Source organism: Cygnus olor, chromosome 5 (assembly GCF_009769625.2).
Source record: "Cygnus olor isolate bCygOlo1 chromosome 5, bCygOlo1.pri.v2, whole genome shotgun sequence".
Taxonomy (NCBI): Eukaryota; Metazoa; Chordata; class Aves; order Anseriformes; family Anatidae; genus Cygnus; species Cygnus olor.
In genome coordinates, this window is record NC_049173.1 from 63,981,701 (window position 1) to 64,003,679 (window position 21,979).

The 21,979-nt window shown below is 39.9% G+C and overlaps 2 protein-coding genes across 4 annotated transcripts in view; both read left to right on the forward strand.

The window, feature by feature from the left end:
* Window positions 1-10,203, forward strand: part of ZNF143 (zinc finger protein 143) — a 46,708-nt gene extending 36,505 nt beyond the window's left edge. Inside the window, exons 16-19 of one of the 3 annotated variants that reach the window (XR_005820670.1) lie at window positions 705-823; window positions 1,859-1,965; window positions 2,766-2,852; window positions 9,210-10,203. Coding sequence is in view for 2 of the 3 variants with exons in the window: in XM_040559835.1 (XP_040415769.1) it covers window positions 705-788 (84 nt within the window). In the remaining variant the exon portion in view is untranslated. Of the gene's footprint in view, window positions 1-704; window positions 1,443-1,858; window positions 1,966-2,765; window positions 2,853-9,209 lie in introns of those variants that run through there. The other 2 variants (XM_040559835.1, XM_040559836.1) reach the window with 2 other exon arrangements.
* Window positions 10,204-10,652: 449 nt separating this feature from the next.
* WEE1 (WEE1 G2 checkpoint kinase) lies at window positions 10,653-20,229 on the forward strand. Its single transcript, XM_040559837.1, has 11 exons — window positions 10,653-11,274; window positions 13,286-13,494; window positions 13,838-13,904; window positions 13,988-14,160; window positions 14,874-14,995; window positions 15,647-15,793; window positions 16,194-16,289; window positions 16,363-16,448; window positions 16,682-16,852; window positions 16,941-17,086; window positions 18,857-20,229. The coding sequence occupies exons 1-11, from the start codon at window positions 10,708-10,710 to the stop codon at window positions 19,005-19,007; spliced, it is 1,935 nt and encodes a 644-aa protein (XP_040415771.1). The 5' UTR covers window positions 10,653-10,707; the 3' UTR covers window positions 19,008-20,229.
* The last annotated feature ends 1,750 nt before the right edge of the window (window positions 20,230-21,979 follow it).

The window sequence follows — 21,979 nt, forward strand, 5'->3', positions numbered from 1 at the left end:
GGTTGTCTTCAGAGTTTGAGTCACAGGATGTACGTGCAGTATAAAACTCTGTGGACCCTTTCTGAAGATTATGTCTGGTTGTCTTTACTCTGGGTTTGCTGGTGTTGCTTCTGACAGTGCCACAGATACATTATCTGCCTTGTTAGTTACAACTACAATATAATAATTTAATCTCTAAACTACTGTGGAATTAAGCAGTGTCATCATGAATGCTTTATATTTATATATATGTGTGTGTGTGTATATATATATTATATGCTGTTGTTCCAAAGATCTTATTTTCTGCATAAGAGTTAAGAAAACTGAAGGTGTTTGTTTGGTTTACCAGTGTTAAAATGTATTTCAATGGCCACCATGAATTTTGAAAGCCTTATCTTAGCTTTGTTGTGTCTGCCAAGGTAAATTATCATCTCCTTTGTGTATCATGAAATGTGTTTACCATGCAGCAGTCTTTGAAGAAAATTAATTCGGTAGATACATAGAAATTCAGTTTAATCTGCTGTCAGCCGCTATCTTAATTTTCATGCTGATTAGATATCTGGTAGTATATACTACCCAGAAGAGGTGTGACAGTACTGATCACACTTACTTGTGCTAAGTATTGATCAGTATCTTTATCTTTGGTTTCACCTTACAAATTTGTAAAGAAAAATTGATCTGTGTAAAATTTTAAATTTATTTATGTTTAAATGCATCTGTTTCAGCTTGGAGAACAACAGTCTCTGGAAGAAGCCATTAGAATAGCCTCCAGAATACAACAGGGTGAAACACCAGGGATTGATGATTAACTTCTAAAACTGCTACCAGAACAATAGAGCGAAAGGTATTTTATTTTCAATCAACAAAGGTCCATGCCAGCAGCAATCCATAAAAACTTTGAAGTTCCCTGCTCATTGATACTATGTACACATTTTATGCAAGAGCAAAGAACATTTTGTAAGTTTTGTGTACATAACCCTTGGAATGGACTGACATCACCTACTTCTAACCGTTGTATATTCAGGAATATGGAATTAGGATTATATAGTAAATTTCCTTGTTATCCTTCATCAGATTTCAGACTGGTCTACAAGCAAGTGAAAAGTGAAATAGAAGTATTGGAATTAATTTTTAATGTCATGTACAAATAATGAAGGCATTGCTGAAGACTTGAAATGTTTAGAATATTATAACAAAATCATCATTTAAGGAACCCTTACAAGTAGTAAAGAAGACAAAGCCTTTTCAATTGGTTTCCATAAATAGAAAAGTCGTGGATTTTGAGCCTACTGTAAATCTTCGTATTTTGATTTGTTTCATACAGACTTGAATACTGTTTAGATTATCCACCCCATTTCATTCATTGTAAATACAGAATGTTAATGCTGGAAGTGCTAATTATATTATCTTTAAATTGGATTATGTACAAAGGAGAAACTTTGGTTGTTCAATATTAAAGGAAGTAAATCTAATGATTTCGTTTCTTTACATATTTTACTTAAGATGTTACTCTGATTATGCAATAAAATATAACAAGATTGTATTGTCTAGGTAGGATGATATTGTTTGACATACTGTTTTACTTTTTAATGAGACTGAAGTTAAATTATTTATTTACGGCCTTGTATAATTTTTTCCAAAGTTTATTTATCATAAATTTAAATTTTTGACATTCATTTTTACCATAGTACACTAAAGTATATTAAGTTATTAGTGTTAGTAGTTATTTTAAGCATTCTAAAGCACTAAAAAAATATTAAAAAGAAATAATTAGTCAACTGATTTTGACTAAAAAGTAAACTACCAGTTTTCAAGAGGAATATTTTCAAATGGTGCGTTTGTGGCATAAATGCAAGTACTAATAGTCTATTTTCAACAGTTCTGAGTGCCTGCAGCTACCACTCACTACCTAGGATATGCTGATAATCAGTGCTTTTGAAAATCAGGACAGAAGTTACTAGAAAAAAGGGATTAACTAATGATGATGTAAGTACAATGCTTCTCTCCATTTATAATTCTGTAAAGGAAAAAAAAACCATTGTAGGTAAGTCTAATTCATACAGTAAAATGTAACTTATTTTTTTTATACGAAAAAGTCTTTACTCTTGTCTTGTTAGCAAGCTTGTTAAGCAAGCTAAACTTTCTTGGCTTCCTGTAAGATTCAGTGCTTACTTCAGATGAGTGTCAAGAGTACTTCTGAAACTGAAGCCTTACCTTTAACCTTCTCAAGGGAAGGATTAAAGGATTAAACATCTTCTGGATGAAACGTTAATTAAGTTATCATTTTTAAATATTGTGAGGTGTACACATTTTACTTAAAAAAAAAAAAAATCGTAACTATGTACTTTGAGGTATTTGACCTCAAAAAGGTCAAGTTCAAATACAGTGAAGCTAATTTATTGTGAATTACTTTATTAATATGCATTGCAGCCTTTTATTTTTTTCATACAGATGGCCAACTGAAAAATGCAGTGAAAGAACACAATACAGTGGGAAAGATGTGGCCAAAGCAGGCCATTCTCTGGGTGTTACAAAGAAAAACTTGAAAACATTGAGGTTGTCTGCAACCTTTATGTAGGGTTGAGGCTGCTTATTGACTTAGATGCCAGTTTTCCTGACGTTTTAAATAATTTTTGATATCCCGTGGAGATAAACTGTACTATGCAAAGAGAATTAATTACCTGTCAACTAGATCAGTTTCTTAGTTTTTGCAACCATTTAGAAATTAAAGATGTATCATTTGACATGAACGTTCAAGTTTTTTTCTTAAATTTTGTTGCTAATAGTTTTTGGAAACGGTGGTGGAAGTGATTTAGCAAAGAAAAAACTTGTTCTTCTCATTTCCCAGGACATTTTCTGACCACTGTACAAATGTGAGTATTACTTCCCCTTTCATACTAGTTAGTTTGCTCCAAGGCATTCAAAACCAGCTGGGTCAGGAAAAGCTGCTGTATCTTTTAAGTGATTTCTCTTATTGCATCTTACCAGCTGTTCTTGCAAAACTCCCAAGTCAAAGGTTATGCTTCCCCCATACTTACTCCTATAAAGGAAAACATACTTAATTACTGAATAAACAAGCCAGACCGACTTATGCGGCTTAGTATTTAAAGACAAGCAGAGATGATTATATGTATCTTCACCATGAGGCCTGTCTGTATAACAGACTTGTTTTCAGACTGGAGAGACCTCTGTGATTTTCCACGCTGCTTCCATTCTGATAAGAGTGGAAGGAACTGTCTTGTGAGCAGATACTGCCTGTTGGTATTGGAAGGTTCTGTAGCAGAGGATTACACAGGATGAAATTGGGTTAGATAGGAATATTGGTCAAGAGAATTTGGGGAGGAGGAAACAATATGCCAAAAAGGACTGGGTGTTTGGGAGTAGAAATCTATATTTCCCCAAAGATTTTATTCCTCTTTTTGAAAATTATTTCTAAGGGAATGCTTTGGCACATTAGAAGAAGGAAGTCGTTTGTAAAAGAGGGATCCTATGAAGTAAAGCATCCTGGTGTATCACTTCCTTTTAGAAATTGGTTCCCACATTTCCAGCATTGCCAGTCAATTTTTCTTCCAGATTTGGATTCCAGGCCTACATAAACTCCTCCCTTAAAGGAATGAAAGCTAACTATCTCTAGACTTTGCAGTCAACTTTTTCTTTTTAAATGTTCCTACAGTTTTTCAGCACTGTGGGCTTTGCTTCACTTTACAGTAGTTTAGTACCTGTAGTGATTGTAAAAAGAGGGAGGCAATCATTAGTGGTGCTCCAGGCTGATGACCTTTTTTGCCAGACACACTACGCATAACAATAGGACAGTTTTTACCCTAAAAGAGCTAATGCCAAAGCATACATGAATAGGCTGAAGTTGGAAGACTGTGTTTTTATAAGAGTAAATCCTGAAGACTGACAACAAAGTTGTAAAAAGCCATAATCCATGATGGAATAAGTAATCTCACCAACCAATCAACTGACTGATACCAGAGAGATTGAGGCACGGTATGGGAGAAAAAAAGACATGTATGTGATGTCTGCTTAGCATACAACAGAAGGAGAAAGCTAATAGTCTTGATAAACAAGAAGTCTGATCTTGGAGGGCAGTTCTTCCTAAACTTCACTCTAGTTCCTAACCTTCATTAAAATGTGGGGAGTAATTTGCTTTACTGGTTGTTCTGGCTCCTGTGACAATCATGCTGCACAACAAAAAATCACTGCATGCTGTGTACTTCTCAGCAGGCAGTCAGGGAGCCTCCCCCAGGGACAGGAAGCTATTTCATCAGACTTTAGCCACCAGAAAAATATGGTACAGAGTAAGGATGTGAGGAAGACTGTTTCTGAATCCAGCAATTTAAGCGCTGTAGCTGTTCAGCTCAATCAGATTGCAGACCATAGCTCTTACTTAACCAAAATGCAGATGTACGCTGTAATAAATCCATTCCAGTCACTCTTAGTTTGTTTTTAAATGGTAATAATGAAATGTTCTATACATTTTTCTGTGCACTTTTCAAATAGAACACAGATGAAATTTCACTACAAGCAGGGTGGGCAGGAAGCTGATTTTCTAAAGCAGCAAGGTGTTTAAATTCTAGGAGTTGGAAGTGAAGGTTAACTTGTGTACTGTTCAGCTATTACTTTACAATTGGTTGAAACTTCAGAAATACATTAATTCAGTCTTTATCATTTCTGTTATGAAAAATATAGAAATTAACATGTGCCTTGTCTTTGCTTCAGCTGGTTGTTGATAATACGGTACTCCTATTTTTTCAAAGCAGTATATATTTGAGCACCAGATCTCCCCAAAATATTTTTTGCTCCATTGATAAAAGCCTTATGAAGTCTGGACCCATATGACAAGAGACCAAAAGCCAATCTTGGTTCTCATGTCATAAATAGTAAATTGTACTGTATATTAGACGAATAAGCCAGCATTTTTTGCTGACATGTTATGTGTATTTAAAAATGTAGCTTAGGTGTTTTCAGTAGTTTTGATGTTCCTTTGATGTTATTCTGCTAGCAAAGTTCACTTGGCTACAGGGAAGTCTGAGAATGCAATTAGACTATCACCTTTAATAGTAAATCGCTGACACCTAACCCCGTCAGGAATGTGATACCAGACTTTTTCAACTGAGGGTTATATTCAAAACAGACTTTAATTATCCCAATAAACATACAAGCTTGTATCAACAAGCGAGCATTTTGTCATACGTAGTCTGTATGTTTTTTCTCAAATGGAAATGTAGCCCCCTTAAATTCCATCCTGCTCAGGTTCTGAACCAGTAAGAGATTCTCTTTGTATTAATTTTGTTCTGTTTAGATTATTTGTAGCATTTTACTAAAAGGAATGATAAAGCATTATACTTTCAGGGCAAAAATTATTGTGTGGAATTTTTTCTACAACAAAATATGTCTTAAGTGTTACTGTCAAAATCCCATCCTTTTACCCCTTCCTTTGTTTAAATCTCTTACCAGGCTTTAGGTTGACTGGCTGCTGCATATTAAGTACTTATCTGGGGACTTTCTGATTTACCACTGTGTGTGTTACTGTTTAATTCTGTAGCGTTTGACTGAGAGGTTTCTGAGCATCTATGTTAGGCAAGACAAGGAAAAGACATTCCTGACGTGGCAGGTCTGCTGACATAACAGAAACTACCATGGGGCTGTAGAAAGCTACTGGAGAAAAATCAGTGTTCCAAAGCTATGTCTCCAGTGGGGTGCTTGCTTTGGTGTAAAACTCATTCCAATTTGAATATAAGTTATAATGACTCTGAAAAATCAGCAAATATAGGAATGATTTGTGGGGCAGACAGGGCTAGCTTCTTTTTGCTTTGTAAACAGGTATGCTGAAGAAAAGACAGATTTTTGAATGTTCATAGGTTCATGAGGATAGTTTGAATGCCAGGAAGGTGGCTGAGCTTCTTGAAACTCTGTTAAAAAGTTTTTATCTGCTTATCTACATTTCTAAGAAATGCTTGCAAAAGAAATTACATTAAATGATACACATAAGAGATTAATAAAATAAATAAAAGTAGATTTGGGAAAAGGCAGAGTACTTCTTTTATGGTTTTGTATCTTCCCTGAAGGAAGGAATAAAAGAAAAAAGGTTAGCAGTACTGGTAAATTAGTGATGATTCCTTAATGTGCATTAGACATTTTGAGGCTTTTAATCGCAGTTACAAAAACTTGCTTTCTGTTCTATTCTTATCATTTTAAATTCACTTTAGCACAGGAAAGAGGCATTCTGATTGGACCTGTTGTTTTGCAGTCATGGCAATCATTTGCTCTTCAACTTTTAGGATGTTTTGAAGGAAATTTCAGATCTGAATACAACTCTTATGATCGTATTCTTTTGCCATTTTCTTTGTAACTGAAGGCAGAAGTGTAGGCAGAAAGGGAGTCATTTAAAAACTGTTAAGAGTGTATGCTTTCATAGTTGCAGAAAAATATTGAAGAATTGTGCCTGACTTGCTTTGTAGAACCTATACTTTTTTAATCTAACTTGTGCATTATAACTTCTTTCTGAGGATCTTCAGATCTTCCCGTGAATTTACATATTTTGGGCCCAGAACTACTGCCTTTATAGGGGGTGTCCTAGCTGCCAAATTCCACTTTCTGTTGTCCACCTCAGTCTCTTGCTCTTGTATTCACCCAGGAAGTGTAAATAATATTCTTGAGAAATGCTCTATCTGCATGCAGACAGACTACATGCTAAAAAGAGTAGAAGGACTGGCGCATCAACTACAATCGGTTGTAGCATTTCAGATTGTCATAGAAGCAACTTGACCTTCCTCTTCTTTGGCTTTTTCACTTTGTTTACCTTCATATAAGATGAACCAGTTTCAAGACTATGCTGGCTGCTCTACAATGGGTTTCATCCATTTTTTTTGCCAGAACTGTTCCAATTTGATCAAAGTGTTTTTGGTGGACTTCAGGTGAACTTGTAAGTGCAGGAAATACTGACAAGAAGGCATTGTACCCATTTCTGTGGCAGTTACTTCTGACAGCTAGACAAATTGGCCATTGTTTCACTTCTTTCCCATTCATCGTTATTTGGGTTCCCCTGTTACCCACAAAAGAGAGAACAACTGTTTCCCCTTGGGCTTGAAAACTCCTAGTTAAACACTGCTGTTTTTCAGTGAGCCTGTGCTGGCCCAGGTAAGTATTTCTGGTAGCACGATCTTGAGTGCACTGGGCTGGTATACTTATTTTTTAATTTAAAAGCAAGTATAAAAAATAATAATAAAAGCCAATTTTGCAAACTTACTCTGAAAACCTTTAAGCCACTCAAATTCCTAAGAATATCAGTCAGGCACTGTCTGGACAGCAGGGTACATGCTTTTACATTTGTCCATAGGATCAGGTATTTATTTAGCAAGATCTACAGAGTCTCAAAAGGTGCAATTTAATTAGCCTCAGAGAATTTGGGCTGAATTTGGCTACAAGAGTATGGCACAGTGGAATTTTGCTCAGCTCTTCTCCCATTCACCTCTCTTCTTCCTGCAACAATCTCCACTGTTAAGGTATTCTCTGGCAAATTAAATTGTAGTGCTTTTTATTTAGGCTGTTTATAGGTCTGCTAATGCTAATCATAGTTCTTGTCATGTTGGGCAGGATAGCCAAGTTACCACGCTCGTGCTTGGGGAAAATAATCTCTTCCATACAACTGTTTATAATCCCATCAAACTACAGCAAAAGTACAACTGATGCAGATTCAGGATTGCACATATATAGAGCCTACAAATGTGGTCTTTATATATCAACTACACATTTTGTTATAGTTATTTATTCAATACTTCATTTTCTTATTTGCTGTCAGTTTGGAAATAAACTTTCTTGTAAAACAATTGGGTTTCAGCTGTTTATTTCTTTCACTGTTCCTTTTTTCGTCTTATGTTTTTCTGTCTTCTCACTCTTCAGAAATAGTTCCTCCTCTGCACAAACTCTAAATTGTTCCACTTGATTTTGTCCTATTTAAACTGTTACAGTGATCAGCAATTCAGTAGTAACTCTGTACAATGGGGCTTCAGAAGTTCCGTTTGCCACTTACCCTCATTAAATAGCTGTGTCTGTAGACTCCAGAAAGCAATGCAGTGACAGTTGTATTTCGGTTGAGTTTGGGAAGGAAACTGTAGCTTTGGCATTTTTTGTGGGGGGGCAGGAGGGCATATTTCTCTATTGTAAGTTAAAATTCTTTAACCTTTTTAAAAGAAAACTTCACATACAAATGAAGCAAACCACAGCTCATGGATGGGATGTTTTGGGTCCTTTATTACGAATTGCTTTGCATCGCCTTCTGTGGGCTACTGATTGATAGAGGTTGCTGAGATAGAGGTTGTATTTTAATGGCCTTCTTGTACATCATCTGTCCTGAAACTCAGATGTTTCAGTTCGTATTTACTATACAGTGCATTCCCATTTTAAAAAATGAGTATTTTGAATGGGCCATTACTGTGATTCTAAATTCTTGCAAGGCAAGCATTTGTATAGCACTTCACTTGGTGTAACCATCTCTCTGTAAAAGATGTCCAGTCCCGTTTTCATAGGTTACATTGGCTAACTTCAGTTTTCAGAAATTTCATGAGATTTCCATAATCTCAGAAATTGTGTTCTTGTTGTATGTCACTGGTTGTCTTGAAAACAAAAAGCTTTCTGGTCATCAAAAGTGTAGGAATATATAGGGATGTGATATTTAGGTGGAAATGTTCCTCTGTATGTCTTACAAGAAGAAAAGTTGATGGCCTATATGCCTTGAGGCAATGGAGCTCTAAGCAAAACCATCTCATTGTGCACAAAGTGGGAGTGTATGAGGGTACCGAGTTCTGTCGATGACTGGAAATGTTTAGCCAAATTAATTTAAGACACGTTCATACAGCACCAGTGGCACATGCATACCGGTGAAAGCCATTGGTGACAGTTGTGTTGCCCTGCTCAGAGCTGTGCAGCAGCTCTCCACAAAGAAACAGGTATTTTGAGGCATGAGAGGTTAAAAAAGGGGGAACCACTACAAGAAGTGGAGTAACAAACTCTCTTGGCCCTCACCTGGGATACTGTCATCCCTTGTGGTATTTCCTGCATCCCAAAACCATGGGGACTGTTTCCTGCATCCCAAAACCAGTGGCAGTTGTGTGAACTCGGTGTGAGGAGAAGAAAGTATCCCTGTATTTTTGGTTTAGGTCTCAATAAAAAATCTGTCCAAAAAATAATTATATGACTGAGAGACAGGTGTTCTGTTTCAGCAGGCTGCAGAGAGGAGCCCTCAAGACCTGCTGTTGTCCGTGCTGTGAAGCATCCAGAATATCCTGCGCTGCCGAGTGGGGGCAGCCCTCAAGGGAGGCAGAACAAGTGCTTCAGGTTTGCCCTGAGGCCTCAGCTCCTGGAGATCAGCCCATTGAAAAGGAAACAGCGAACAACAGAAATATGGTTAAGTACAAACTTTATTCTTTATTGACTGTGTGCTTTAATGCATTGTCTTATCAGGTTTCAGACTCAGACTGTGCTCTTTGTAGAAATGTCCCCTTTGTAGCAGATCAGTTTTGGTGGCGAGGCTCGCAGGGGGCACCAGCTAACATCATCAGGGCTGTTCTGTTCTGCAGGGTCAGAGCATCCCACATAGCCTCCTCACCTCTCAGGAAAGTGAACCTGTGGTGTCGCCCCCATATTTAGGGGATAAGAGACTGGGGAGGCTGACAGGAACTCAGCATGGATGTGCACCTGACTTTCTGTGGGTTGCTTGGGCTCCTGTGGCTGTAAACATCAAGATTTGTCAGGACCTTTGTTACTCGAGCAGTTTGTTTTAAGGTGATCTGGTACAGAAGAGAGATTGGCAGTTTTATTGGGTTGCATGTAATCAAGGTAGTACAAGACAAAAGGAAGTGGGGAGGTGAAGTTGTGGCATCTGTCAGGGGATTGCTTGTCTGATTAATGGCACCTGCTGCACGTCACATTTGCTGCGCTGGGACTTTTTGGTCCTTTTTAAAAAGGTCTTGTGGAAACTATTAGTGACATCTTGGGCTGCTGTGTTTGAGGCTCCTATTTCTGGGTGTGTTTAAATCAGATGAATCACTTTATCTGAAATGGATTAGAACACTGATTAGCTCAAAAAAAAAAAAAAAAGTGTCTTTAACTAGCCTAAAAGGCGTTGTTACCGCTTTAGGGCACACAAAACAGTTGTGGAGTGCAAAAATTTGGCTGCGAAGCGGGGCGTCCCGCAGCGCACAGGCTGGAGGCAGACGGACCGGAGTCCCTCAGAGGCCCCCAGCCACGCGCCCGCCGTTGCCGGGCGCAGCCGTCAAGATGGCGGCGGGCCGCGGGTCGCGGGCCGCGCGCCGCACAGGGCGGACGTGTCCGTGCGGGCGCCGCCGGGCCGGTGTTGGGTGGCGAGCCCCGCCCCCCTCCAACCGCCCCTGGGCGGCTCGCGCCCGGCCCCGCCCCCTCGGCTCTCCGCGTTCGCGCCGAAGCGCTCCGTGACGCCACCGTGTGTGGCTGCGCCCCCGCCCTCCGTGTTTTCAAACCGAGGGGGCGGGCGTGATTGGCTGGCGTGCGCGCCACGTGACTAACGGTCGCGGGAAAGCCGCGGAGTCCGAACGGCGCGAGGCGAGCCGAGCCGAGCCGTGCCGTGCCGAGCCGGGGCAGCGCCGCGCCCAGCAGTCGCCACCGCGCCCGGGGCCGTAGCGCGCCGAGGCGTGGGGGGCAGCGCAGCGGCGGCGGGGAGCGGGGCTCGCAGCGCAGCGGGCCGCCATGAGCTTCCTCAGCCTGCAGCAGGCGGCGCCGCCGCGGCGGGTGTCGGCCCGGCGGGCGGCCGCCCCGATCCGTCAGAAGCTGCTGTTCCTGAGCGGCCATAGCGACTGCGAGGAGGAGGAGGAGGACGAGGAGGAGGAGGGCGGCAGCAGCGGCAACAGCACCGGCGAGGACTCGGCCTTCCAGGAGGCGGACTCGCCGCTCTCGGTGGCTCGCACCCCGGCGCGGGGCGATCCGCCCCTGCTGGAGGAGGAGGAGGAGGAGGAGGAGGAGGAGATGGAGCCCGCGGCGGCGCCGCTGCCGGACGAGGGGGACTCGTGGGAGGAGGAAGGGTTCGGCTCCTCGCCGGTCAAGTCGCCCGGAGCCTACTTCATGGCCGGCTCGCCCTCGCCGCCGCCTCCCCACAAGGGCCGGCGCTACGGGGGGCACTCCCCGCCGCACCTGGCGGCGGGCGGCTACCGGCCGCGGAGCGAGGAGCTCGGCTCGCCGCTGCCCGACTACCCCGGCACCCCGCCCCACAAGACCTTCCGCAAGCTGCGCCTCTTCGACACGCCGCACACCCCCAAGGTGAGGCACCCGCCGCCGCAGCCGTTACTGGGGGGGTGGTAACGGGGCCTTACTACCCCCGGGCCGGGCGTGGGGGGGCCGGGCCGGGAGGTGCCGGCCGGGAGAAGTTGGCGTCGGCCCGGGGAGCCGCGGCGGTGCGGCCGTTGGGTTGTGTGTTGGGTTATGTAAGGCGCGGCCCCGAGGCAGAGGCCGCAGCGGCGCCCCCTCGGCACGGCGGGGTGAGGAGGAGCGCGGTGTCCTGCCGGGAGCCTCTGAGAGGCTGGCGGAGAAATACCCTGTGTCCGCTGCGTTCCTGGGAAAGGCTAGGTAACGGTGAAAGGAGAACGTCAAACACCTTAATACTGTTACGTTACGTGAGGGCATTTGGACCTTTACTAGTAAAAAGTCAAACCTTGAACGGGAATTTGCTGCTTCGTGTTTACCAGCAAGTAGTTACGTCTTGTTTGAGTACTGGTGTAGCACCATGTGCCAGCGCAAGTGCAGCGTCTGCATTTTTCTGCGTCGAATTTGGGAGACAGCAGCCAGAGGTGTCGTTAAACTGATGGGTTTGAAAGCTTAAAGGGATAGGTAGCTCTTAAGACTGTCAGCGACAGACGTTTGGAAGGCATTTCAAATTTTGATCTCGATGCTCACCTAAAACACGAAAATATATAAACAAAGTGCATTTAAATCCAGTGATAGTAGTCTTGCTTTCTTTGTTACTTTCCACATAACCCTTCGGGAGTAGCCTAATGATAATCCCTGTGGATGATCTCCCAGGGGTCTATAGACTACCCACTGAAAACAAGTAAGCATAAGGAGGGCAACGTTAATTTTTTTTCCCCTCTAGCTCTGGTGTTTGTTATTCTTCTCAGCTTCTGTCCCAAATGAGGTTTCAAAGGTAGCTTAGTAACCCTGTTTAGAAATAGGAAAATGGGAGATGATCTTAAGTCAGGAGCAAACACTTTAGAGATGCCAGAGTCTTGTGTATTGTGACACTTAAAAGTAACATCTTAACACTGTGTTTCAATGGAATTATTGAGTTAGGTGCCCAGATCTGGAAAAATAGTTGGTTAAGTTACCCAATGGAAATACTGAAATGTGTTGAGACTCCACTGAGACTTGAAGGTCTTCATTTAGTCTAGGGTTGGAGAGTACAGTTGGGTTCCCAAAGTACAAACCTTATTCTCTGTGGTGCTTTAGACTTGAGATATGTCAGTTCTTTATGTGATAAGATGTTCCTCGGATGAGGTGATGCTCATGCTTGTGATCCAAGAGGTCACTGGTTAGCATCCTTATGAGGGTGTGGGAGACTCAGGTGCAAACTTCTCTACGTAACTAGGAGAGATCTGATCACGTGCCCAGAAAATGCCTGATGGATTACTGCCCAAAATATCTACTCCGAATATTGCACTGGAAGTGCAACGGTTTCATGTGTGATATTGTTCCGGCGTTGCTGCTTCAGTCTGTCCTGTGGTGATTCAGTGAGACTGATGTCACTGAATAGTGCTGTCAGTTCTTGAGCAAGTGTTGTAGATCCATTGAGGCTTCTGCAGCAGTATTAAATCTTTGATATAGTGTTCTTTTTAAGCTTGCTATCTTAAGTTTGTGATAATGAAAGATACTTTCTATATTTAGTCTAACTTTTATATCTTTTATATGAAAATCATGGCAATACAACACAGCACGGTCCATGAATTTCATGTGTGTTTGTTTCATGAACTTAGAACAGTCCATGGGGAAGGCTGGGTGATGACTTGATTAAAGACAGAACATTTCTCTCATCATCATTCCTATCTTTTCAAAATTATTTCAACACTTAATGTTTTCTTTAACTGTTTTTGTGTGAAGTGTAAAGCCTCATAGTGTCTGTGGAATTTTTTGATGGAAATGTAGGCATTGTTTAAACAACTCATGCTTGCTTTGAATAGACAGCATTGCAATAATGACTTTCAAACATGACGTGACTATTTGTGTCTAAAGCAACGTTGAGCTCATAAATGTCTCATTATTATTATTTTTTTAAATACAGAGTTTGCTCTCTAAAGCACAAGGACTAGGTTCCAGCTCAGTCAAACTTCGAGGGGGCTCTTTATTTATGAATGTTGGGAAGTCGGAGAAGCGAGATTCTGATATCAGACAAACACCTCATGTGAACATTAATCCCTTCACTCCCGATTCCATGTTCATTCACAACTCTGAAGGACAGTGTCGGAGGAGAAAGAGAACGCACTGGAATGAGTGAGTAATTTATATCTTTCCTTGTAACACTTACCCTTAAAACTGTTCTAGCTGCAAAAGTTCTGTTAAGAATTGCTTCTGTGAAATGTTTTTTCCTTCCAAATCTGTTAGTGATGCAAGATAGAGCTCTTGGAGTATCTGTTTTTTATGAAGGGTTTTGTTAGTATGAGTTTTTTTATGATTTTATGACTGTTAGCTTGTGCTTATAAATATCTAGTGTTTAATTAGACTAAACTTGGGTAGTATGGGAGAATTGGATTTAAAAAAAAATCAACTGCTAGACTTCAATTTTAAGTTTCTTAAGCTGTATTAATTCTGTAAAAATAACTAGTGTGAATTTCAGCTCTTGTGGAGAAGACATGGAAGCAAGTGATGGAGAGCTTGAAGATGAAACTATCAGACCTGCTAAGGTAATTAACCTTTAGAACTTGGTACAAAGTTTGGCAATTCATGTATTTGCATGTGTAAGTATTTTTCTTTCTGATCTTTACAGAGGATCACAATAACAGAAAGTAATATGAAGTCACGGTATGCAACCGAATTTCATGAGTTGGAGAAGATTGGATCCGGTGAATTTGGTTCTGTGTTTAAATGTGTGAAGAGGCTTGATGGCTGTATTTATGCTATAAAGCGATCTAAGAAACCCTTAGCTGGCTCAGTGGACGAGTGAGTATTTCCTGCTCTTAAAACTTGCTTTTTGGTGCTTTTTCCTGCAGTGTTGCTTTGTGTCAGTATCTAGAGAAGGCATTTATGATAAAATCATAAATATACTTCAATTAAATGTAAAACAGTAGGATACAGTTCTGAAGTCGTTTTACATTTCTTCTTCGAATACTGCTCAAACTTTGGGAGGAAAGTTTACTCAACTCCAACAGAGATTTGTCCCGAAATTTCTGAGTGGAAACAGATTGTCCTCACCTGGAAAGTAAAAGAAATGCTTGCTTGCATTAATGGTAGGAGGTACTATATGAAACTGCAGCGGTGATCCTTTGAGATGTGAAAGGAAAACAATACTCCCAACCATGTCCACGTTCCTGTCAAGTTTAAGTGACATGCAGATTGAAAGCTTGCTGCTGATAGTGGTTGGAAAGTAAGTAATGCAAGCGGCAGTTGCCTCAAGAATCATCTGCAACAAAGCCTGTGTTTTAATATTTCGCGTTGCTTGATCTGTTAATGCAATATAAACGGCTTTGGCTGTTTGGATATAAATAGAAATCCAACATAAGGTTCTGCAGAACTGAATGTGAAGATTTTAGTTAGAGACCTGTGCTGGAAGAGTGGCGTGATATTTTAATAAGTGTTTATGTAAAGCTGAAATTGAACTAATTTCACTTCATAGTATTCCTGTGTGCTGTTATTTTTTTGTGTGACTGTAACAGGCAAAATGCTTTAAGGGAGGTCTATGCACACGCAGTTCTGGGGCAGCATTCACATGTAGTAAGATACTACTCTGCATTGGCAGAAGATGATCATATGCTCATACAGAATGAATATTGCAATGGTAAGTAAAAATTGATTGTTCTGAACTTGCTTTAAAAATCTGTTTTTTTGAAGATACACAGGTATCTCTACACATCCCTAGTGCTAAGTAGGAATTTACATCCTTATGCATAGCTCATATTATTATTGTCTGAAGTGGGTCTATATGTTCCTTTCTGTTGCAAAGGGCATACTGGATAAATGAAACAATAATTTACGAAATTGCAGACAAAGTCTTCAGTGTTCAAGAATATTGGAACTACACTGAGGTATTTGTGAGCAGCAAAGTAGTTAATTCTTCTGTATAATAGCTCAAGCTGGAATACAGAGAAAAAAGTTTCCCTTGAAAAGGGCGCAGTTGCTGTGGCTGATACCCTGCCAGAGATCTGGAAGAGGACTAGAGTCCTTTTCCTTTGTGTTTTGGTATCCTGTTAATTTACATAGCAACTGCAGTAGACTTCACAGAAGAAAAATAATTTTAAAGCATTACACGGCTATAAGGAGAGGGGATACAGCAATCCCTGTGTATCATCAGCAAATTTTTGGTGATAGATTCACTGCTGATTTTGGAAGTCAGTTGTATTTACTTTTGGAAGCCAGTTGTCATTATTTTCTGAACTGTTTGATTGTAAATAAATAAATAAATAAATACTTTTTTTTAATGTTGTTTTAGGTGGCAGTTTAGCAGATGCCATAAGTGAAAATTACAGGAATATGCGTTATTTTACTGAGCCAGAGCTGAAGGACCTATTACTTCAGGTGGCTCGAGGCTTAAAGTACATTCATTCGATGTCACTGGTACACATGGATATTAAACCTAGTAAGTGTGTAGACTGGTTTACTCTATTGACAGGTTCCTCAGTTAATTTAATCTGTAGAGAAATGAGCAGTTAACCACACCTTGTTAACTGTAAATTCTTTACTGAAGTCTTAAGTGGCAGTACAAAGATGTCAGTTATAAAATTGGCTAGCAAACTTGTAACTGTTGATGAATTTATCTTGGGTCTTTTTTGTGTAATTAACTCTTTCTTGCACAACGCTTGGCTTCACTTCCTGCAGAGGGGTGCAGAGTGTGTGTGTGTGTGTGCACATTGTAATTTCTTGTTCTACGAACTGGGTATGCAACTGAAATTTCTGTGTGGCTAAAAACAAACCGATAAAAACAGATGAAGTAAAAATTGGACTCAAATGTGTTTTTTAACAGTTCTGCTCTTTTACAGGTAACATCTTCATATCCAGGACATCAGTCCCAAGTACGACTTCAGAAGAAGGAGATGATGATGAGTGGTCATCTGATAGAGTCATATTTAAAATAGGTACGCAGCACACTTGTGCTTAAGAGTTGCATCATTTTATGTCTTCTGAGAAATAACGCTATGTTTTTTGCAGGTGACCTTGGTCATGTAACTCGAGTATCTAGTCCACAAGTGGAGGAAGGTGATAGCCGTTTTCTTGCAAATGAAGTCCTACAAGAGGTAGCTATCCTACTTGTAGAAAATAGTCATGTTAGGTCTGTATGCTGTTTTCATTAGAGTAATGATTTGTTGTCTGCCACTTCCTTGCTGAAAGAAACTTCCTAGATGGTATCTCCCCAAACGCTAGTTGGAATGTAATAGCGTGGATGTGTTTGGTGTTGCATAATCTAGCTGAGGTTTGTTTTTATACTGGGTAGTATCTATAGTAAATTTATTTTTCTTTATTTTTAAAGAACTACACTCATTTGCCAAAAGCAGATATTTTTGCTCTTGCTCTGACTGTTGTCTGTGCTGCTGGGGCTGAACCGCTTCCAACTAATGGGGACCAATGGCATGAAATTCGACAAGGAAAACTACCGAGAATACCACAAGTGCTTTCTCAAGAATTACTAGATCTACTAAAAGTAAGAACTCTTGTTCCAGTGACTCTCTGATTAGTGTAATTTACTGTATTACTGGCCTTAACTAGTATGACTTTTTATTTTTTCCAAGGTTATGATTAATCCTGATCCAGAGAAAAGACCTTCAGCTGTGGCACTAGTCAAGCATTCAGTGCTGCTCTCTGCTGCAAAAAAGAGTGCAGAGCAGCTGAGGATAGAACTGAATGCTGAAAAATTCAAAAACTCACTCTTGCAGAAGTAAGTAATTCCTTGGGATCCTTAAATATAACTTAACTTCTAATGGTTCTTTATATGCTTTTACGGTTGACTGTGGAAAGAGTAATTTGATGAGTCGTGCAGTTATTTAAGGATGGGTTTCTCAAGGTAACTTGCTTGTATTAAGGGGTGGTGTTTTTTTTTTTTTTTGGAAGTTGGCTAAGCTAATGCTTTGTGAAGGCAAAACTGCCTGCAGTTTCATCCTTACAAAAATAACTGTAAAGTAAAGCTAAGAATAATTTGAAAAGAACACTTACCCACAGTAACTTTCAGGGGGAATAGTGTTCCATAAAGTAGTTCAGGTAGGATTACTTTTAGGAAAGAATGGAAGAATATTTTAAAACTGAATTTCCCGGTAATTGTTTGGTGGTTGGGTGTGTGCATGGATGTGCGTGTATGACTGACCTCTAGTCATTAGGGAAGCTGATTTAAAAAAAAAAAAAAAAAAAATTCTTTCAGTGGACTGGCACAGTGATAACATGGAGAGGATTAGATGGAGCACTGGTGTAAATGAACAGTACTTGAACAAGAATGGGACTAGCCAACTAAAACTTAAAAACTAAATACAAGCTTAAAGCTAAATACATCTATACCAATATATAATGTGCTTGAAAAACTTGCTCTTGCTTTGGAGATGAGGTGTAAAATGAGATTACAAGTCATAATAGGATAGAGAAAATTCTCTGAGGGGTAGCTTGGGATAAGATGACGTACGGGGGAATCCTTACATTTTACTGTATGTGAGCACTTAAAGAAAGGAGAAAAGGATTATGGGGGAAATCCTTGATAAGGATAACTTTGCTCTTTAGTCAGACTATTTCATAATATCTTGAGTTTTGTTTAACTTAGTCCTCAGACTGTGTATTGGTAATTCTCTGAAACAGAACGCTTGGCAGAATGTTATATAGGGACAATGGTCTTCGCCACCTTCAGTGTTACAGCCTTGCAGTAATAGGCTCAAATTTTTGTTAGGCAAACGAGATTTATGTGGTGATAGGTTTTTGATGTGGTATGCAAGAGGAAAAGGATGCTTCCTGAGTTGTCTGTTGCTAGTTATGTTTCGTTTAAGAGTGTGTCTGCTTGCCTGAGTCTTCCATGGGAGTTTCAGTTGTGGCTGAACATTTCATTTGAGGGAGCTTCTGTAATTAGCTTTTCACTTGTTGATCATAGGACTTGTACTAGGAAGTAAACAACATCCTATAATCTTGTAATTGATACATAAGATAGAGTGGAATAAATTCTTTTGATACCAGGTCAGTGATAATACTGTAGGTAACCTTGCTTCTTTCAATCATAAAACATAATAATTTTTTCCACCTCACTTATCATTGTGACAAACTGAATTGCAATGGGAAAAACGTAAGGTTAGAAAGACTAGTGTTCTGTGTTGCAGCCACACTTCCAGTGATAGCAAGTATTTTGCCTGTTGCAAATATAAGCAATAGCAAGCTAAAGATTTTCAGATCAAAGCTGCTGAGCTGCTTATAAAAATCTGGATTTCAAAATTTGACCAAGATACGTGAATTTGTCACCTCTTTCCCCTTTCAAAAGAAAGGACATCTAGGCAAGTAAGGAAACGGTGTTTTGTCCTGTGGGTTTAAGTATCATTTGCATCTGTTTGTCTTAATGTGGCCTGAATTGATGGCAAGTCTTAAGTTTGGAATTGTTGTAATTCCTCTGAAAATGTCACTTGCTGTGACATGCCTGTAGTCCCTACTGATTATTGCGTGTGTGACTTCCAATGTCTTGCAGAGAGCTGAAGAAGGCACAGATGGCAAAGGCCGCAGCTGAGGAACGAGCACTGTTCACTGACAGAATGACAACTAGATCTACGACACAAAATAGACCATCTCGACTCATTGGAAAGAAAATGAACCGCTCAGTTAGTCTTACTATATACTGAACTATGAAATCCGAAAGAACTACTGAGGATGGCTATAGCATCTCTGCTGGACTGAAGCCTTAAGGAGTTGAAGGAAGCATTCAATTCCTGGTTTCTTGTCCTGTCTTAGATGAGTGTCACTAGTTTTACAGGAATTGCTTCTGGGTTTTTGATATCAACAATATGGCTGATTAGCTGTATTAACTGTTGGAGATAATGGACTTGGTCACTATCTGTCCATAGAGGATCCTGGATGTTAATCCATAAACCTTTCAGTTACACTGTTAGATGTTACATCATCCCAGGGTTAACCACTATAGTGGTGTGCTGCTTTTTAGTGTTACAGCATTGTAATGAGAAGTACTGTCCCTAATGATCTTTAAGAGTGAGGGAAGGGGCATTGCTGTGTTACTGATTTTGGAGCAGAGGGGAATAAATTTTGAAAGACGGGCTTTAAGGCCACCTACACTCAAAGTACCTGATATCAGGTAACCTTTTATTGTGAATTTTATTTGTATATTCAACTGGGAGCACTTTGTAGGCATTGCATAAACCACAGCTTAGAAACCTGTGGAATTAAGTGCCATGTGGAACTGCTGCTATTTTAGTGTTTTGTCCTTGCTGTAAACTGTAGCATTAAAACAATCATTATTGTGTTAATAGGCTTCTTGTTAAAACAATTACGTGAAACAAATCTAAGCTGCATTTTAGTGAAGGCAGCATTTCTCTCTTGAAGCTAGTGCATTGTGAAATAATGCACCAATTTAATATTTGTACTCTGTATTAGTGTAGTGCAATTGTTAATGTCTTGGCTGTTGATGTTTTGTAATCCTTTCTAATAAGGTTCTCTAAATGTTGGTATTCTCTTCAGTTTTTCATTCTTGAGGCTCTTGTATATTTTTTATGTTGGAGTACTTGTAAATAATTGTTTAGTGTAAGTGTTCAGGTTGTTCTTCATTGTTTATGTACATAAGTTTGATTGTGCTTATATAGTATACTATACTAAAACTGCAGTCTGAGATGCCAACAAAGTTTAACTGTTCAATTTTAAGTTCCGGTATGAACCAAATGTGTCTGTCAAAACTTACACTGATGCTGGCTGACAGATGTTGCTGAAAATAGAACTGTTCTAATTCCTGGCTTCTCTCTTCATTAATTTTAGTTTAAACTGTGTTTCCCATTTGTGCTCTATTTGTTCTTACTAGTGTTGAATTTGAATATTAAAGTTAAAAGTTGTGTTTAATAGTGTCTAATGCTTATTTAAACTTGATATTTGTGGAAATAAAACGTTGACTCAGGAATATACCACAGCAAGTCCTGATTAGATTTGCTTCCTGTTCCTGCCTAGTGCTTGTGGTTCCCTGTCAGGAGAGTGGGACTCACTGATAGTTATGTTGGGACAAAAGCACCAGTCTGTGTGTGCTAGTATATATCGACTGCGGTCTGTCTCTACAGCTTCAGGAGCGGTACTTAGCCAGTTGGAAAGCTGAAACCTGTGGACGATTTGAATTGAGACGTGACTGTGAAGACGGACTAGATGAAACTGCAAAGAAGGACCTGCTGGGCCTGAGGTAAGGAGGCATGAATACCCATGCACTGTTGAGAATGGGGAGAGAAGGGTGGTAGAGGGACTGAATAGCTTATAGAGGACAATAATGACAAGTTTTCTGTAGCACGGATGTAAAATATTCATGTATATGTATTACTGTATTAAAATCCCATGTAAAGAGAGATGCAGTAAAAGTACTAAAGGCGTAATAGATTAGCCTATCTGGGAAGCTTTTATGCTGCTCTATCCAAGAATTTCAGGTGGCTTTGCAGAGATAATGTATATGAATTGAGTGGACACTAAATTTTAAACTGCAATTTGCTCATTAAAATTATGAAATATTTTTCTTTGTAAGAGGTCTCAGTGCTATGTATATGATAGTGAAATTCAGAGGATTGGTTTAGGTAACGTGCTTCTAATAAGCAGTTCACATCAGTAAAAACTGATAGACTGTAATTCCTTTAAGATTTGACTTGGTACAATAGTCTTGTCTTATTTGTAAGAGAAGTTAAAAATCTGTTGCATGGTTTTGTTGCAGCAATTTAGGGTTCATCTATGTTGAGCAGTCTTAGAGCATGCTCCTAAGCAGTAATGAAAATCAGTTAGTGGGGGATCAACACACTTGAGCCTTTCTCCCCCCCTGCCGTAGTGTAAATAAGTTGGATCTGCCTATGATAGTTATCTGCTTTTACTTCACTTGTTTCTGCAGGCTTGTAACATTAGTTGAGGTTTTGCTGTACGAACAAGTTGTACCCAGTAGCTATGTAGGCTATTGCTGGTTGCTAGTTTTGTAACTGCAATGTAAGGGATGCCCAGTCTAAAACATGCAACTGAAGTGGTTTTAGATGTTTTAACGTTCTTCTATGTGCCAAGGAGGAAGTTTAAAAAGGAAGCTTCAGTGTTTTTTAGTAGTTTGCAGGAGCAATAAGAATGGTGAAGTTTATCTCATTTAATAGGAACAACTTTCCTGAGTCAGGCCACTGGGGAGACTGAGAATTGTGGTCCCAAGAGTGGCCTGTGGGAAGAGCTTGAGATTTGTAGTGTGTGTGTTAATGGTTCCCTTGAATGCTCCTAGCATCCAGTCATATGTGGTTCAAATGCTTGCTGAATGAGAAGTGGTGTCTCTATTTTACTGCCCCTGAAAGATTTTTTTTCTTAAATAAAAATAATCTTAAAGTAATTTTGGTAGCTTATGAATTTACTGCAAAAAGGCTTGAGCAAAATTTGTACGTAGGTATGCAAGCCATCTTTTCAGGTGGAAGAAGAAACTACTAGCCTCTTACAAAACGTAAGAAGTTGGATGTCAGTTGGAGAAATTCTAACAAGCATGGTATAACAAGAGGAGCTTCAGCACTTTAAGAGCTTATCTCTATTTAAGAAGAAAATATCATTGGTGAGTGATAGACGTTATTCAAAATAGCTAAATTTAATGTTTCACTGTGTT

What these genes read in the sequence shown, in the direction of transcription:
- WEE1 (XM_040559837.1), top strand. Translation starts at nt 10,708, where the DNA reads ATGAGCTTCCTCAGCCTGCAGCAGGCGGCGCCGCCGCGGCGGGTGTCG. An exon ending in ACACGCCGCACACCCCCAAG is followed by an intron (nt 11,275 to 13,285) that starts GTGAGGCACCCG and finishes TTTTAAATACAG; the next exon opens with AGTTTGCTCTCTAAAGCACA. An exon ending in TTAGCTGGCTCAGTGGACGA is followed by an intron (nt 14,161 to 14,873) that starts GTGAGTATTTCC and finishes TGACTGTAACAG; the next exon opens with GCAAAATGCTTTAAGGGAGG.